This window comes from Arvicanthis niloticus, chromosome 26 (genome assembly GCF_011762505.2).
Source record: "Arvicanthis niloticus isolate mArvNil1 chromosome 26, mArvNil1.pat.X, whole genome shotgun sequence".
In the NCBI taxonomy this organism is placed as follows: Eukaryota; Metazoa; Chordata; class Mammalia; order Rodentia; family Muridae; genus Arvicanthis; species Arvicanthis niloticus.
In genome coordinates, this window is record NC_133434.1 from 38,362,379 (window position 1) to 38,378,609 (window position 16,231).

Consider the following 16,231-nt stretch of genomic DNA (forward strand, 5'->3'; position numbering starts at 1 on the left):
GTCTGCCCTCTGCTCTCAGGTGAAGGCGTGCCACAGGTTTACTACTTCGGACCGTGTGGGAAGTACAATGCCATGGTACTGGAGCTCCTTGGCCCCAGCTTGGAAGACTTGTTTGACCTCTGTGACCGGACGTTTACTTTGAAGACGGTGTTAATGATAGCCATCCAGTTGGTAAGTTGATGTGGAGTTCCAGAAGATAAATAGATCCTTGCCCACCTCCTTGAGGGCCCTTTAGTGATGTATTAGCTACAGTGACATCTGGTGACTTAGTTTTTTCAGGCTTAATAGCATTCTAGAAGGATCTAGCAGACTTCTGAAAGGAACTGTTGCAGTGGTTGCTTTAGCTGGCTCCTGTGTGTCAAAGCCTCTTGGCCAGTATATAATAGTATATGCCAAACAGCTAAGGTAGGTTCTTAGTCACCCGACTTAAAGGGTTACAAAAGGGTTCACTGAGAGAAGCCAGTGCATCTGCAGTTTGCTCTATTTGAGAAATTGCACCTTGAAGCAGAACCATTCCTGTAACTGAAGTGGAGGAATGTAATTTAGGGAGAAAGAGGATGAGTAGGCGGAGCTGTGTGAATTCAGGTAACTGCTTCAGCATCGTATAGGTCTTAGGCTGTCAGCTTTGATCACGCCTTCTTTCTCTCACTGTTGAAAACTAGAAGAGATTGAAGGTACTATCCACTGTACTAACCTTTATTCAAAGTTATGTGACTGAGATGTTAAAGATAATACAGCATATAACATGTGGCATATTATATACTTGTGGCCTGGCCAAATTAAATACTAGTTCTACCTTAAGTGGTTAGAACAGTCTCTTTGAGAAGTTTTTTAGACCCTCAAGGGAAGACTTTAAATATTGGGTTGTTTTATTTTGTGGTATTATCTCACCAGTTCTGTTAGACTGGCTTTGGACTTTAGATACTCTTGCTTCAGCCTCCTGAGTGCTAGGGTGGTCGTAGACAACCACACTTCACAGCGTTGAGGTGCATCTTAATCCTTGTGAAGTAGTGATGGCCTCACCATCATCCTGTAGCAAGTTGGAAATACTTCAGACACTATTCCTTTCTGTGCTAAGCAGAAATGCTTTACAGATAGAATTATTTAATAAAATTTGACACAATCTTACAGTTACTTACTTTGAGCTGTGGTCACTAACCTGCCCATCCTCCCGCTGCTGTCAGCCAGCTGTCTGATGTCAGCCTAGCATCAGCTTTACTGGGCCCCTGCTTTCTTATTTCTGCAATACCAAGATTGGGGTTAAAGAGTCCTGAGCAACTAACAATAGAAAGTGTGGGCAGGAGGTGAGGTGGCAGTGGAGCCTGTCTCAGAGGACACATTTGCAAGTCACGTATATAAAGTGAGAATATTACCATCTTAGCCAAATTGGACGATGTCATTGTTTTCTCTGAATCTTAATACTTGTTATATGTTTGTAACAAAAAGCATTTGAATGTGGGGGCTTGCTGGAGGTAGACTCAGCAATTAAAAGCAGTTACTGCTGTTGCAGAAAATCTGAATTTGTTTCCCAGCACCTACATAAGATAGCTAACACTGCCTGTAACTCTGTTTCCAGGGAATCTGATAGCCTCTGGCCTTGTGGGCACATGCACATAAGTGGTACATATAAACTCAGGAAGGCACAATACATATGTATAAATAAAATCATAAAACAAACCTTAAAATATAGTTTTAGTTTCTGTCAGTAAAGTGGGAGATAAATAACAGTGGGTTTTTGTTGTTGTTGTTGTTTAATTTTTTGGGGACTAGGTCTTACTGGGTAGCCCTGGCTGGCTTGGAACTTCCTTATGTAGAGCAAGCTGGCATTGAGCTCATAGATAGCTGTCTATCTAAGGCAGGCACTACCATACCCACCCAAGGGATGAGTTTTAATGTTAGTTTCAGAAACCTTATGCTGAGTCAGGGATAGTGTCATATCTATGGTGGCAGTTACTTAGAAGACCCAAGTAAAAAGATTACTTAAGTCTAAGAGCTCAAGGCCTAGCCTAGACAGCAGAGCGATACAGAACAATGGGAAGGAAAGAATAAAACTGGGGGTGGAGGGGGGTGTGACGGGGTCACAGTGAAGTGACTCAGCGGGTAAAGGCATTTGCCACCAAGTCTGACAAGTTACAGTTAGCCCCCAGGTCCACGTGGGAGAAAGAACTGACGCCTACAAGTTACTTCTGACTGCCACACACGTGCCTATGAATGCACTTGCATGTGTGCACGCACACACACAGTAAGTAAATAAACAAACATAATTTTAAAAAGAAATATTTTGGGCCAGGCATAAAGGCACATGTCTTTGACCCCAGCACTTGGGAGGCAGAGGCAGGTGGATCTCTGTGAGTTCCCGGACAGTCAAGCTACATAGAGAAAACCCATCTCCAAAAAAAAAAAAAAAAAAAAAAAAAAAAAAGGTTTTTAGATTATCCCTCCCCCAGCATTCGTATGTCAAAGTATTTTCATTATTATTTTTTCTTTCTTTTAGCTTTCTCGAATGGAGTATGTGCACTCAAAGAATCTCATTTACCGAGATGTCAAACCAGAGAACTTCTTGATTGGCCGACAAGGCAATAAGAAAGAGCATGTAATCCACATTATAGACTTTGGACTGGCCAAGGAATACATTGATCCTGAAACCAAAAAACACATACCTTACAGAGAGCACAAAAGCTTAACTGGAACCGCGAGATACATGTCTATCAACACACATCTGGGCAAAGGTGTGTTTGCAAGGGGCAGGTTCTGTGAGCATCTTCCTTTCCCATAGCACTTTATTGTACATTACATTGTGCTTTACAACTTGTACCGTTTGTTGCATCGTAAGGTGAGTGACATCTTTGTACTTGAGAGATGGAAATGGTAAGTTAGTGATGCTCCCATATGTCTGAATGCTGTGTTTTCTGACGATTCACTCTTTAGCGGTTTAAGAGCTATTGCAGGATGATAGTAGTATTTGGGTTAAGTGACGAGACCTGTGTTTACACGTGTATGACTCTGTATGCACATAAAAGGAGGACACGAGACCTGTGTTTACACGTGTATGACTGTCTCTATAGGAGGACATGAGACTAGTCCTGTGTTAATGAAGAGGTTTCACTAAGCATAGGTGATGGGGCTGGAGAGATGGCTCAGCAGTTAAGAGCACCGGCTGCCCTTCCAGAGGACCAGGCTTGGTTCTCAGCACCCACGTGTCAGCTCATCTGTAACTATAATTCTAAGGAATCTAATCTGTTCTGAACTCTTTGGGACCAGGAACACATGTGGTACACAGACATACATGCAGGCAAAACACCATGTGGATAGAATGATTACCCAGTGGGTTATCTTATTCTATAAAGTTTGTTTTGAGCATCTACCCTGTATGATAGTAGAGCACTTCATCATCTTGCTGTGCTGCATTTGCCACTAGAATTATCTCCAAAGTTAGGTTTCACGAGGTCCAAGTGTTCTTCAAATCTAGTAAGCATTTCCGTTATGATGTTTGTTCTCTACTTCTCTACTTCTCTGCATACTGTAAGGAATCTCTCTCTCTCTCTCTCTCTCTCTCTGTGTGTGTGTGTTTGCACATGTGTCTCTCTCATGTATGGTGTGTGTGTGTGTGTGTGTGTGTTTGTTTCAAGACGGGGTTTCAGTGTATGTAGCCTAGAAGTCATAGATCTGCATATCTCTAATTCCCAAACCTTGAAATTAAAGGCATGTGCCCCTGTGCCTGGCAAAAATTCTTGTAATTGGGTAGTAGTGCACATCTTTAATTTCAGCACTCTTGAGGCATAGGTAGATGGGCCCCTGAGTTCGAGACCACCTCATCTCCATAGCATGTTCCAGGCCAACCGAGATTACCTAGTAAGACCATGTCCCAGACAAACCATAACTCATAAACTCTATCTCAGGTATCATACTAGAGAAGTTTCCATGGGAGCTCTAATGTTATTTGTTTTAAATGTGTTATATTTTTTAAGTTGTAATGAGGCAGGGGGACCCTGGGAAGTACATTGTCACATAACTCAGAGAAGTGCTTTTCATTTTATAATGGAAGTGAGCAAAGGAAAAAGGTGTTCTACCTGACATTCCATAGATGTGCCGCCTCCCATTGATTAAGACAGCCCAGCTGAACACAACATGTTTAGCCTAAAATTGGGGTGTTGTGCCTATAAAGCAATCACATTTAAAAAAAAAGTAAAAGAAAAAGAAAAACCCCTGAAAGTGAGCCTTCACCATGTCGAAGGTATTTGTGGCTCGTTCATTTCCTAGTAATGAAATTCTTTTTTTAAAACAAAACAAAACAAAAAACCCACTGTGAACAAGTGAGGAGGACCTATTGACTGTTTGGGTTAAACAGGTGCACAGAATCCAGACAAGTATGGAGAAAGCATGCTGGTCTCCATTAACAGTGGTGGCTCACACCTTTGATCCCAGCACTTGGGAGGCAGAGGCAGTGAGTTAGAGGCCAGCCTGGTCTACAGAGCAAGATCTAGGACAGCCAGGGCTACACAGAGAAACCCTGTCTCTACTTAAAGAGGGAAAGAAAGAAACAACCAAAGAAGATTTAAGACCTAATAGTTTAATATTGATTATTTAAAATTTTTAGAGCTCAAAAATGGTTTTTCAGATTATCTAAAATGGCCACATTATTTTCATTTACCAAACTGAGGCCAAAGTAGGTGGCTTGGCTGTGTTTTCATTTTACTAAGTGGAGTTAATGTGAGTTAGTAGAAAGGTGAGCATAGACCCAGATCTCACACCTACTTTAGGTATTGTGTTTCTTTTTTTCTTTTCTTTCTTTCTTTCTTTCTTTCTTTCTTTCTTTCTTTTTTTCTTTTTTTTTTGTTTTGTTTTGTTTTGTTTTGTTTGTTTTTTGAGACAGGATTTCTCTGTATAGTCCTGGCTGTCCTGGAACTCACTCTGTAGACCAGGCTGGCCTCGAACTTAGAAATCCGCCTGCCTCTGCCTCCCAAGTGCTGGGATTAAAGGCGTGCACCACCGCCGAGGTATTGTGTTTCTTTATTCTGTGTCCCGGAGCTGTGTTTTCATCCTTATCAGGACCTAAAGAGCTACATCATATTTTTTTGTGTTTGAAAATTGTAAATCTGTGGAGAGCTCGCCCTCTAGTGTTCACTTAGCTATAATTCAAGCATTTGCCTAGGGAATTTTTTTTATTTAAATATATATATATATATATATATATATATATATATATATTATTTACATTTCAGATGTTATGCCTTTTCTCCATTTCCCCACACACACCCAGAAACCCTCTATTTCATCGCCCCTCCTCCTGCTTCTATGAGGATGTGCCCCCTCCCATTTCCCTGCCCTCGAATTTCCCCACACTGGAGCATCCAGCCTTTATGGGATCAAGGACCTCCTCTCCCACCTATACCCAACAAGGCCATCCTCCCCTACATATACAGTTGGGGCCATGGGTTCTTCCCTGTGTGCTCCCACGCTGGTGGTTTAGACCCTAGAAGCTCTGGTTGGTTGGTATTATTGTTGATCTCCCCATGGTGGGCGCAAACCCCTTCAATGCCTTCAGTATTCTCTCTAACTCCTCCATTGGGAACCCCATGATCAGATCAATGGTTAGCTGTGAGCATCTGCCTCTGTATATGTAAGGCTCTGGAAGACCTCTAAGGAACCAGCTATGTCAGGCTCCTGTCAGCATGCACTTCCTGGATTCCACATCAGCGTCTACCTTTAGTGACTGCACATGGGATGGATACCCAGGTGGAGCAGTCTCTGGATGACCCCTCCTTCAGTCTTTGTCCCACACTTTGTCTCCATATTTGCTCCCATGAGTATTTTGTTACTCCTTCTAAGAAGGACTGAAGCACCCACACTTTGGTCTTCCTTCTTCATGACCTTCATGTGATCTGTGAGTTGAATCTTGGGTATTGTGAGCTTTTGGGCTAATATCCACTTATCAGTGAGTAAATACCATGTGTGTTCTTTTGTGATTGGGTTACCTCACTCAGGATGATATTTTCTAGTTCCATCCATTTACCTAAGAATTTCATGAATTCATTGTTTTTAATAGCTGAGTAATACTCCATTGTGTAAATATGCCACATTTTCTGTATCCATTCCTCTGTTGAAGGACATCAGGGTTCTTTCCAGCTTCTGGCTATTATAAATAAGGCTGCTATGAACATAGTGGAGCATGTGTCCTTGTTATATATCCTGGGTATATGCCCAGGAGTGGTATAGATGCGTCCTCAGGTAGTGCTATGTCCAATTTTCTGAGGAACCTGCAGACTGACTTCCAGAGTGGTCGCACCAGCTTGCAACCCCACCAACAACGGAGGCTCTTCTCAGTGATGACTTGCTCAAGGAAGAAATTAAGGATGTTTTAGAATTTAATGAAAATGAAGGCTCGTCATACCAAGACTTATGGGACGCAATGAAAGCAATGCTAAGAGGAAAACTCATAGCTCTAAGTGCCTCCAAAAAGAAACTGGAGAGAGCATACACTAGCAACTTGACAGCACAGCTGGAAGCTCTAGGACAAAAAGAAGTAAATACACCCAAGAGGAGTAGATGGCAGGAAATAATCAAACTCGGCTGAAATCAACCAAGTAGAAACAAAAAGAACTATACAAAGTATCAACAAAACCAGGATTTGGTTCTTTCAGAAAATCAACAAGATAGATAAACCCTTAGCCTGACTAACCAGAGGGCACAGAGACAGTATCCAAATTAATACATCAGAACTGAAAAGGAAGACATAACAACAGAAATCGAGGAAATGCAAAAAAAATCATCAGATCCTACTACAAAAGCCTATACTCAACAAAACTGGAAAGTCTGGATGAAATGGACTATTTTTTAGACAGATACCAGGTACCAAAGTTAAATCAGGAGCAGATAAACCATCTAAACAGTCTCATAACCCCTAAAGAAATAGCAGCAGTCATTAAGAGTCTCCCCACCCTCCCTCCCCCCCAAAAAAACAACCCCAGGTTTGAGTGCAGAATTCTATCAGACCTTCAAGGAAGACCTAATACCAATTCTCTTCAAACTATTCCACAAAATAGAAACAGAAGGAACACTACCCAATCCGTTCTATGAAGCCACAATTACGCTCATACCTAAACCACACAAAGATACATCAAAGAGAACTTCAAACCAATCTCTCTTATGAATATCGATGCAAAAATACTCAATAAAATTCTCGCAAACTGAATCCAAGAACACATCAAAACAATCATCCATCATGATCAAGTAGGCTTTATACCAGGAATGCAGGGATGGTTCAATATACATAAATCCATCAGTGTAATCTACTATATAAACAAACTCCAAGAAAAAAAACCACATGATCATCTCACTAGATGCTGAGAAAGCATTTGACACACTTCAACCTTCATGGTAAAAGTCCTAGAAAGATAGAAATTCAAGGCCCATACCTAAACATAGTAAAAGCAATATACAGCAAACCAGTAGCCAACTTCAAACTAAATGGAGAGAAACGTGAAGCAATCCCACTAAGATCAGGAACCAGACAAGGCTGCCCACTCTCACCTTACCTATTCAATATAGTACTGGAAGTCCTAGCTAGAGCAATTAGATAACAAAAGGAAGTCAAAGGGATACAAATAGGAAAGGAAGAAGTCAAAATATCACTATTTGCAGAAGATATGATACTATACTTAAGTGACCCTAAAACTTCCACCAGAGAACTCCTAAACCTGATAAACAACTTCAGCAAAGTGGCTGGATATAAAATTAACTCAAACAAATCAGTAGCCGCCTTCTACTCGAAGGATAAACAGACTGAGAAAGAAATTAGGGAAATGACACCCTTCACAATATCTTGGAGTGAATCTAACCAAGCAAGTAAAAGATCTGTATGACAAGAACTTCAAGTCTCTGAAGAAAGAAATCGAAGAAGATCTCAGAAGATGGAAAGATCTCCCATGCTCCTGGATTGGCAGGATTACCTTAGCAAAAATGGCCATCTTGCCAAAAGCAATCTACAGATTCAATGCAATCCCCATCAAAATTCCAAATCAATTCTTCATAGAGATAGAGCAATTTACAAATTCATTTGGAATAACAAAAACACCCCCAGGATATCGAGAACTATTCTCAACAATAAAAGAACTTCTGGGGAATCACCATCCCTGACCTAAAGCTGTACTACAGAGCACTAATGAGTAAAAGCTGCATGGTATTGGTACAGAGACAGGCAGGAAGATCAATGGAATAGAATTGAAGACCCAGAAATGAACCCACACACCTATGGTCACTTGATCTTTGACAAAGGAGCTAAAACCATTCAGTGGAAAAAAGCATTTTCAACAAATGGTGCTGGTTCAACTGGAGGTCAGCATGTAGAAGGATGGAAATCAATCCAATATTATCTCCTTGTACAAAGCTCAAGTCCATGTGGATAAAGGACCTTCACATAAAACCAGATACATTGAAACTAATAGAAAAGAAGGTGGGGAAGACCCTCGAATACTTGGGCACAGGGGAAAAGTTCCTAAACAGAACACCAATGGCTTATGCTCTAAGATCAAGAATTGACAAATGGACCTCGTAAAATTGCAAAGCTTCTGTAAGGCAAAGGACACTGTCAATAGGACAAAACGGCAATCAACAGATTGGGAAAAGATCTTTACCAATCCTACATCAGATAGAGAGCTAACATTCAATATATACAAAGAACTCAAGAAATTAGACTCCAGACAACCAAGTAACCCTATTAAAAAATGGGGTACAGAGCTAAACAATTATCAACTGAGGAAAATCAAATGGCCAAGAAGCACCTCAAGAAATGCTCAACATCCTTAGTCATCAGGGAAATGCAAATCAAAATAACCCTGAGATTCCACCTCACACCAGTCAGAATGGCTAAGATCAAAAACTCAGATGATAGCAGATGCTGGCAAGGATGTGGAGAAAGGGAATTTTTTATTATCAGGAGTCTTCCTGTTACATACAGGAAACATGTAGAAATGGAGAGGTGTGATCAGGTGTGAGAAACTCTCCTGCTCTGTTTCCCTTTCTGCTCTGCCCACCGCATATGCTCTGTCCCTGTCCTTATTCCTTATGTTCTCTTAACAAACCTTTGTCTAGCTATGTGATTTCAATCCTGCAACATTTTATTGCAAATTTCAGACAACCCATGCAGGCAAAAATTTCTGGAGAGCTTGCTGTTTTAATTACATCCTTTTAAACAGTTTTTCCCATCTTCTTTTATCATTAGTGATTTTTTAATTTAGGACCTAGTCAATCAAGAAAGACCCTTCACCACAAAATTATGCCCCGGACATGCATGTCTTCTTTTTCTATTGGAAACTGCCTTTTCAAAAATCTTCTTATCAGGCATAGTGGCCCATTTCTGTAATCTCAGTATTGTATAAGCAGAAAGCAGGGGGACCACCAGAAGTTCAAGACTGGCCAGAGCTTCATAGTGAGTTCCAGGCCAGCCTGGGCTACCAAATGAGACATCATCCTAAAAAACAAACAAACAAACAAACAAAAAAATCAAGGAAAATCACACTTCTGTCACAGTACTATTTACAATGCTGCCTTTTCAGAAGGGGTTCCCTGAAATAAAGAAGATGGCCTGGAAGGTGTAGGGTGTGGGGAGTGTTTAGAAGGCAAGTGTGAAGTAGTAGCAAGACACAGTGATGTGTACAAGTGAGAGGAGCAAAACAAGAGCTTTTAAGTAGAAATATTTCATCTACCCTGTAGAGTGCTGTTCATTTTTACGTTGTTAAACTATTTCCTGTTTATTCAGTGTGTGTGTGTGTGTGTGTGTGTGTGTGTAAATCTATCCTTATATTATTAACCCTCCACCTCCTCCTGGACCTCTTCCAGCAATGCTCCTCTCACCTTCATCTTTTCCTTTTCTTCCTCCTCCTCTTCTAAATAACCCACTGTGTCCAGTTAGTTCTGCCTTCTAGAGCATAAGCCACCCCCCGGAAATTAAATGGCTTCCCTCTTCCTCTGGCAACCATTAGTTGTCAGTCACTCCTCAGCGGAGGGTGTAGCTTCATGAGTGTCTCCCCCACCCACGTTGGAGTTATTGACTATTAATTCATGAGTGCAGTGGCCATGTCCCATCTAAGACAGTGTTTTTATAGCAGTCTTCTCCATCCTTCTTCTCCATCCTTCACCCTTCACATTCTTTCCACACCTTCTTCGGTGATGGTCCCTGAGTCTTGATCGAGGGTACAGATATCCCATTAGCGGGAAGCACTCAGCAGTCACTCATTCCTGGGACAGTGACAGTTAGGAGTCTCTAAGAAACTTCTCTGGCAACAGTTGAGAGCGGCACTAACATGGGTCTAAACATAAATATTTAGTAGGCAGTTTGACATGTCTTTAAGAAAACAACAATAGTAGGTCCCCATGTAGGGCCGTTTCCTCACCAGCATGACGTGACCGGGTTTACAGTAGCACCACTCATTCCTGTTTGTGCAAGCTTCTCATAATTTGAAGCAGCAGTTATGTATGTTTTTAGTTTGTGGCTTTCCCAGCCCAGATGATAATCTTGGATTTTGCTTTGAGCTCAGAAGATCAGAATCAAGTTGAAGACGATAACTTATCGAGGTGGCGTGAGGCCGAGGTAGTGAGGCTGAGGTAGTGAGGCCGTCCTGTAATCCCAACACCTGGGAGGCAGAGGTAGTGAGGCCGTCCTATAATCCCAACACTGGGAGGCTGAGGTAGTGAGGCCGTCTCTCTCTCTCTCTTTATCTCTCTCTCTCTCTCTCTCTCTCTCTCTCTCTCTCTCTCTCTCTCTCTCTCTCTCTCTCTCTCTCTCGCACGCGTGCACACACACACATTCCCCATTCCCTCCCCCTGATTTTCATGTAGTTCAATCTGTCCTTGAACTCACCAAGAGCATCTGCGTCTGCCTCTTTAGTGCTAGGGTTAAGTAAGTCACCACCAAGCCAGCTGTAAGCTCTTGTGGAGAAGCTCTAAACTTGGCTAAAACAAAAAGCAAACACAAATCATGCCCGCAATTTTAACACTTGAGAGGAGACAGGATGGTCATCCTGAGGTACATAGCCAACCTGAGGCTGTCTTGTGCTACGTTGAAGCCTAGCTCCATACAACAAGAACAAGAAAGGATAAGTGTCCTGGTGAGCCATAACTCGTAAGTTCAAAGTAGACACATGTACTAGTTAGTATTCAGTTGACATCCAAAGATTATGTTTTCTCAGATAAAGGCACACATTTTTGTGAAGTATTCCACAGTTACTAATTTATCTTCCTATTACAAAGGAGAGAAAAGGTAGTGACTTATTTTAGTCAAGTTCCCAAGACAGCAACTTGTTTTGTGTATCAATAGAGGACATCTTTAGTGTTAAATCTTTAGTTTTAAGGTGATTATGGGATATTTCGTTCAAGTGGGTTGTTAACCAAGAAGTGATACATTGTTCTGTGCTGACTTGAAGCTAAAGTGTTAGTTTTGTGATGAGTGAAAATTGCTAAACGTTTTGGGGGAGGGGTGATGGTGCTTGCCTTTAACTCCGGTGCAGCCAGATCTCTGAGTTCGAGGCCAGCCTGGTATACACAAAGACAGACAGCCAGAGCTACACGGAGAAACCTTGTCTTAGGAAAAATTTTGCTAACATGTGTAGTTATTCTGCATCTTGTATCTTTGCAGGCCTAGTCCAAGTGGACTGTTGTAAAGTAGCTTCAGCTGCTCAGACTGCTGCTTAGTGTCCCTTGTGGTAGCCAAAGTAAAAACTCCTGCTTGTTTATGTGTTATCTCACGCTCAGGCAGGTGACAGTGTTGAGCACGGAGTGCTCTGCCCACCAGCTGGCTTTGGGTCTTGGTTTTAGAGTTTACTCTTCACTTGCTCTTTACTTGATAGCAACAAAGAACAGACACCTATTGTTTTTCAGTTTTAATCTAAAATATTATTCCTGGTTCAAGTGTACAAAGATTAGTAAGCAGAGCCTTTCTAGAGCAGAAGGGCTTCGGGAGGGATTGTTTGGTTTTAAAGCTCTTTCTGCTTTAATAACTGCAAACATAATGTGTGTGATCTGTCTTCCCTCTCAGAGCAAAGCCGGCGAGATGATTTGGAAGCCCTAGGCCATATGTTCATGTACTTCCTTCGAGGCAGCCTACCCTGGCAAGGACTCAAGGTATCCTTGAAAGTGCTTTGTGTCTCCTCAGTTGATAGTAAAAGGGCTGCCTAGTGTGGTGTCTCTAAAAAGCACGAAGGGTTGGCTTCAGAGATGAGAAGCAGGGATTAGTGACATCCATCCACATTGAGAATGGTCACCTGGGCTTTGGCAGCTTGCTCGCCTTCCTGCCTCTGTGTTGGGTTTCCATGCTCCTTCCTTCCCTCCCTCCTCCCAGCCATGCAGTGCCGCTTCTCTCTGTCTGTAGGCGGCCTCCTCCACACCACTACAGAGCAGGAGGAGCGTCCCGCCTGTTGGGAAAGTTTTACAACAAACTGATGACAGCAGCTGCTACGCATTTACCACAAAAGCCAACTGGTTTTTTTCAGGCTTTTAAGGCGAACTGGGAAATATGTGTTAATCCTACATAGGTAAAGGACTCACCTTAACAAAAATAGCCAAAAAAATTGGGCTTATCCTTGCTGTTTGTTTAAATACATTATTGAATAGATAACTTGCAAACTATAGCCATTTCTTGCAAACATAAGTTCTAGTCACTTTTTTTAGGTAGACGCGAGTAAACTCTTAATACAGTTACCAGCATTATAGTTACTCTGTGGCCTTAGGAAGCTTAATCTCCTAACCCTTCCCAAAGCCCTTTACGTAGTCAGATGTAGGGTATATTTTTAGTTGTAATTTATTTCAACATATTAATATGGAAAGAATCTTAATCTGTAATTTGAGGTATCCATATACTTCCTTCCTCCAGGTTGGCAAAATAATCCATTTTCCCACGCATTCTAGGCCAATGTCCTCTCTCTGAGCTACAGCCAGACCCTCCTATTCTCTAAAAAAAACCTTTGTCTTAAATTTTTCTCCTGACAACTCTCATCTATAACCATCCAGTCATGTGTGTGTTTTCATTGATAGTGACATGTTACATATAGCTACACACCGTGCTTGCTGGTCGTGTATACCTTTGTCACTTGCTTGAAGTTCTCATGGATTCTGAGACCCTATTTTGGTGGTAGTAGTGGATTTAGAACCTCTCCAACTTACTTTTCTGTGCTGTTACTTAATTCTGGATGAAGCAGGCTGGTTAGAGCCAAAGGGATCATCCAGGGTCCAGGAGCCTCCTATGTTCTGTCCCTAGGCTGTATTTGGACTGCTCTGAACCACTGACACACATTTACGTGTCAGCAACCCCTATTCTGCAGGTGTCTTTCATTTGTCTGGAGAAGTTTTGTTTGTTGGTTGGTTTCCCTTGTCGGTAACGCTGTCTCCTCAACCCTGAGAATATTACTTAAGGGATTCTTCTCACTTCTTGTTTTTTCCAGTCTTTGGAACTTGACACTAGTTTTTCTGTTTTTTGAAGTAAAAAGATAAATTACTAACTATAGAAAAGTTCACCAAAAGTTGTGACTTCACCTGAGAAAACATACTCTTTGGATGTCAACTGAATAATACATGCATCTACTCTGACCTTTATCAGAAACTGGAACTGACCTTAGAGGGAGAAGGGCTGAATCACTTTGAACTCTTAACTGGCTGTGGGAGTTTTCTAAGCTGCTGCAGTTTTTAAAACACAGCTGCATAACGTTTTTGTTTCCTTATCCTATCTGTACACCTCATCTGAGATGACTCCACGTATTTGCAAGTGAAACTTTCTGGAGCTCAGCAGAGGTTTGTAGGTCTCTAAACACAGCATGGCTTAAAAAATGAGATCCACTAAGAAATCCTACCTGTTTGGATGATAGGAACTGTTGTGGCTGCTAGAGAAATGACTCTGGTTTTAGAGCATGCACTGCTCTTGTGGAGCACCCATGTTCATTTCCTAGCATCTTCCAGTTAACTCACAGCCACTCTGCCTCCAGCTGACGGGAACTGTTTTTGTTTTTTCGAGACAGGGCTGGCCTCCTCAGGCGCATATGCTACGTACAGATACACACATATACACGTAATTGAAAGTAAAATCTTAAAAAGGACTATAACCCTAATGTCTGAAAACATCCTTAAGCCTATTTACTTAGTGTGTTTTACCAGGCAATTTTATTTCTTTATTTTCTACAGGCTGATACATTAAAAGAGAGATATCAAAAAATTGGTGATACCAAAAGGAATACTCCCATTGAAGCTCTCTGTGAGAACTTCCCAGGTAGGATGCCACAAAGATAATATACAGGCAGTGTGACTGACACGTCAAAGTAGGTGATGTCACAGTATCTGTAAATACTAGTAGGTAGTGATTGGCCAGATCATTTAAATTTATTTCTATTATTATTCAGCCTAAGGAAAGTATCACTTTGATCTGATCTATAAAGAAAATATTGCTGGCAGATAATCTGTATAGATATCTCTGTGTGGCTCAGAGATGACTTAACCTTTGGGAAGACGTTCAGTTAACAGGAATGGCTTTTTATCTCTTTCTTAACAGAGGAGATGGCAACCTACCTTCGATATGTCAGGAGATTAGACTTCTTTGAAAAACCCGATTATGAGTATTTACGGACCCTCTTCACAGATCTGTTTGAACGGAAAGGCTATACCTTTGACTATGCCTATGATTGGGTTGGAAGGCCTATTGTAAGTATTCTTTAAAAAAATAAATACCACCCCATCTTTTTACTTCCCAGTCCTTCTGCTTGAATCTTTGAGGGGAAATTGCTTGCACTTAACAGTCATTTCCAAATAATACCATAGGTTGCCGTTCCTAGACCATTGAGTTATATGGTTTTTGGATTATGACTTGTGGGGGCTGGAAGGGCGGCTCAGCAGGTAAGAGCACTTGCTGTTTTCACAGAGCTGTCCAGAATCCACATGGCACCTAATAACCATCTGTAACTCCAGGTCAAGGGGATCCAGTGCCTTCTTCTGTTCTGTGTGCACCAGGCATGCATACGGTGTGCATAACACATATTTAGGCAGCACTTAGACACATCAAATAAAAATGACTCTTTGAAGAGTATAATGTGCACCCGAGGATACTGGAACTTAAACTTGTCTTTTACACTTTGTTTGAATGATTCACAACGTAGCACCTTCTGTGCTATAGGAGAACTTGGTTTCTGTAGGAAGAGAACCCTTCCAGACCGTAGGAAACCTGGGCTTACTGTTCTGGCCAGGAGTCCACAGCAGCAGTGCCTGTGTTAACAGAAAATGCTATAGAATTGGGTCGTTTTTTGGCGGGGAGGGGGTGTTTTTTTTCTTCCTAAGGTAGCCTGTTCTCAAATGGATGATTGAGGGCCAGACTACCTTCCCTTCTGCAGATAACCGCACATGGGAAAACAGGATGACATGAAAGAAAAACAGTGCAGGCTGGAAAGATGGCTTAGTGGTTAAGAGCACTGATTGCTCTCCCAGATGACATAGGTTCAATTCCCAGCACCTGCCTGGCAGCTCACAACTGTCTGTAGCTCCAGTTCTAAAGAATCCAACACTCTTCTGGCCTCCTCAAGCATTGCAAGCTTGTGGTGCACACACATGTCAGACACCCGTACACATAAAAATAAATTTAAAAATTTGGGGGGTACCTCTTTTATTGTTGTTGTTATTAGTCTTTAAATCTTTTTTACAATCTAGTTATCCCCTCCAACAGTTCCTCTTCCCATTCTTCCTCCCCCCTGACTCCAAAAGGATGTCCCCACCCCACCCCACCCAACCCACACCTCCAGGCCTCCCCACTCTCTGGGGCCTCAAGTCTGTCGAGGGTTAGGTGCATCTTCTCTCACTGAGACCAGACCAGGCTGACCTCTGCTGTATATGTGCTGAGGGCTTTGAGCCAGCTAGTGTTTGCTGCCTGGCTGATGGCTCAGTGTCTGAGAGATCTCAGCAGTCTGGGTTAGTTGAAATTGCTGGTCGTCCTGTGGGGTCGCCCTCCTCCTCAACTTCTTTCAGCCTTTTCCTAATTCAACCATGGGGGTCCCGAACTTTAGTCTATTGGATGGGTGTAAGTATCTGTGTTTTTCTCAGTCAGCTGCTTGTGGGGCCTCGGAGGGCAGCCATGCTAGGCTTCTGTCTGTAAGCACACCATAGCCTCAGTAATAGTGTCAGGCCTTAGAGCCTCCTGTTGAGATGGATCCCAAGTTGGGCCGGTCACTGGATCTCCTTTCCCTCAGTCTCTTCTCCATTTTTGTCC

At 42.1% G+C, this 16,231-nt stretch overlaps 1 protein-coding gene across 7 annotated transcripts in view; it reads left to right on the forward strand.

Annotated features, from left to right (window-relative positions):
- Window positions 1–16,231, forward strand: part of Csnk1g1 (casein kinase 1 gamma 1) — a 129,278-nt gene that overhangs the window by 83,196 nt on the left and 29,851 nt on the right. For all 7 annotated transcript variants that reach the window (XM_076925827.1, XM_076925825.1, XM_076925826.1 and 4 more), the window contains 5 exons: window positions 20–171; window positions 2,495–2,729; window positions 12,032–12,117; window positions 14,167–14,251; window positions 14,531–14,679. In XM_076925827.1, coding sequence (XP_076781942.1) covers window positions 20–171; window positions 2,495–2,729; window positions 12,032–12,117; window positions 14,167–14,251; window positions 14,531–14,679 — 707 coding nt within the window. The remainder of the gene's footprint in view (window positions 1–19; window positions 172–2,494; window positions 2,730–12,031; window positions 12,118–14,166; window positions 14,252–14,530; window positions 14,680–16,231) is intronic.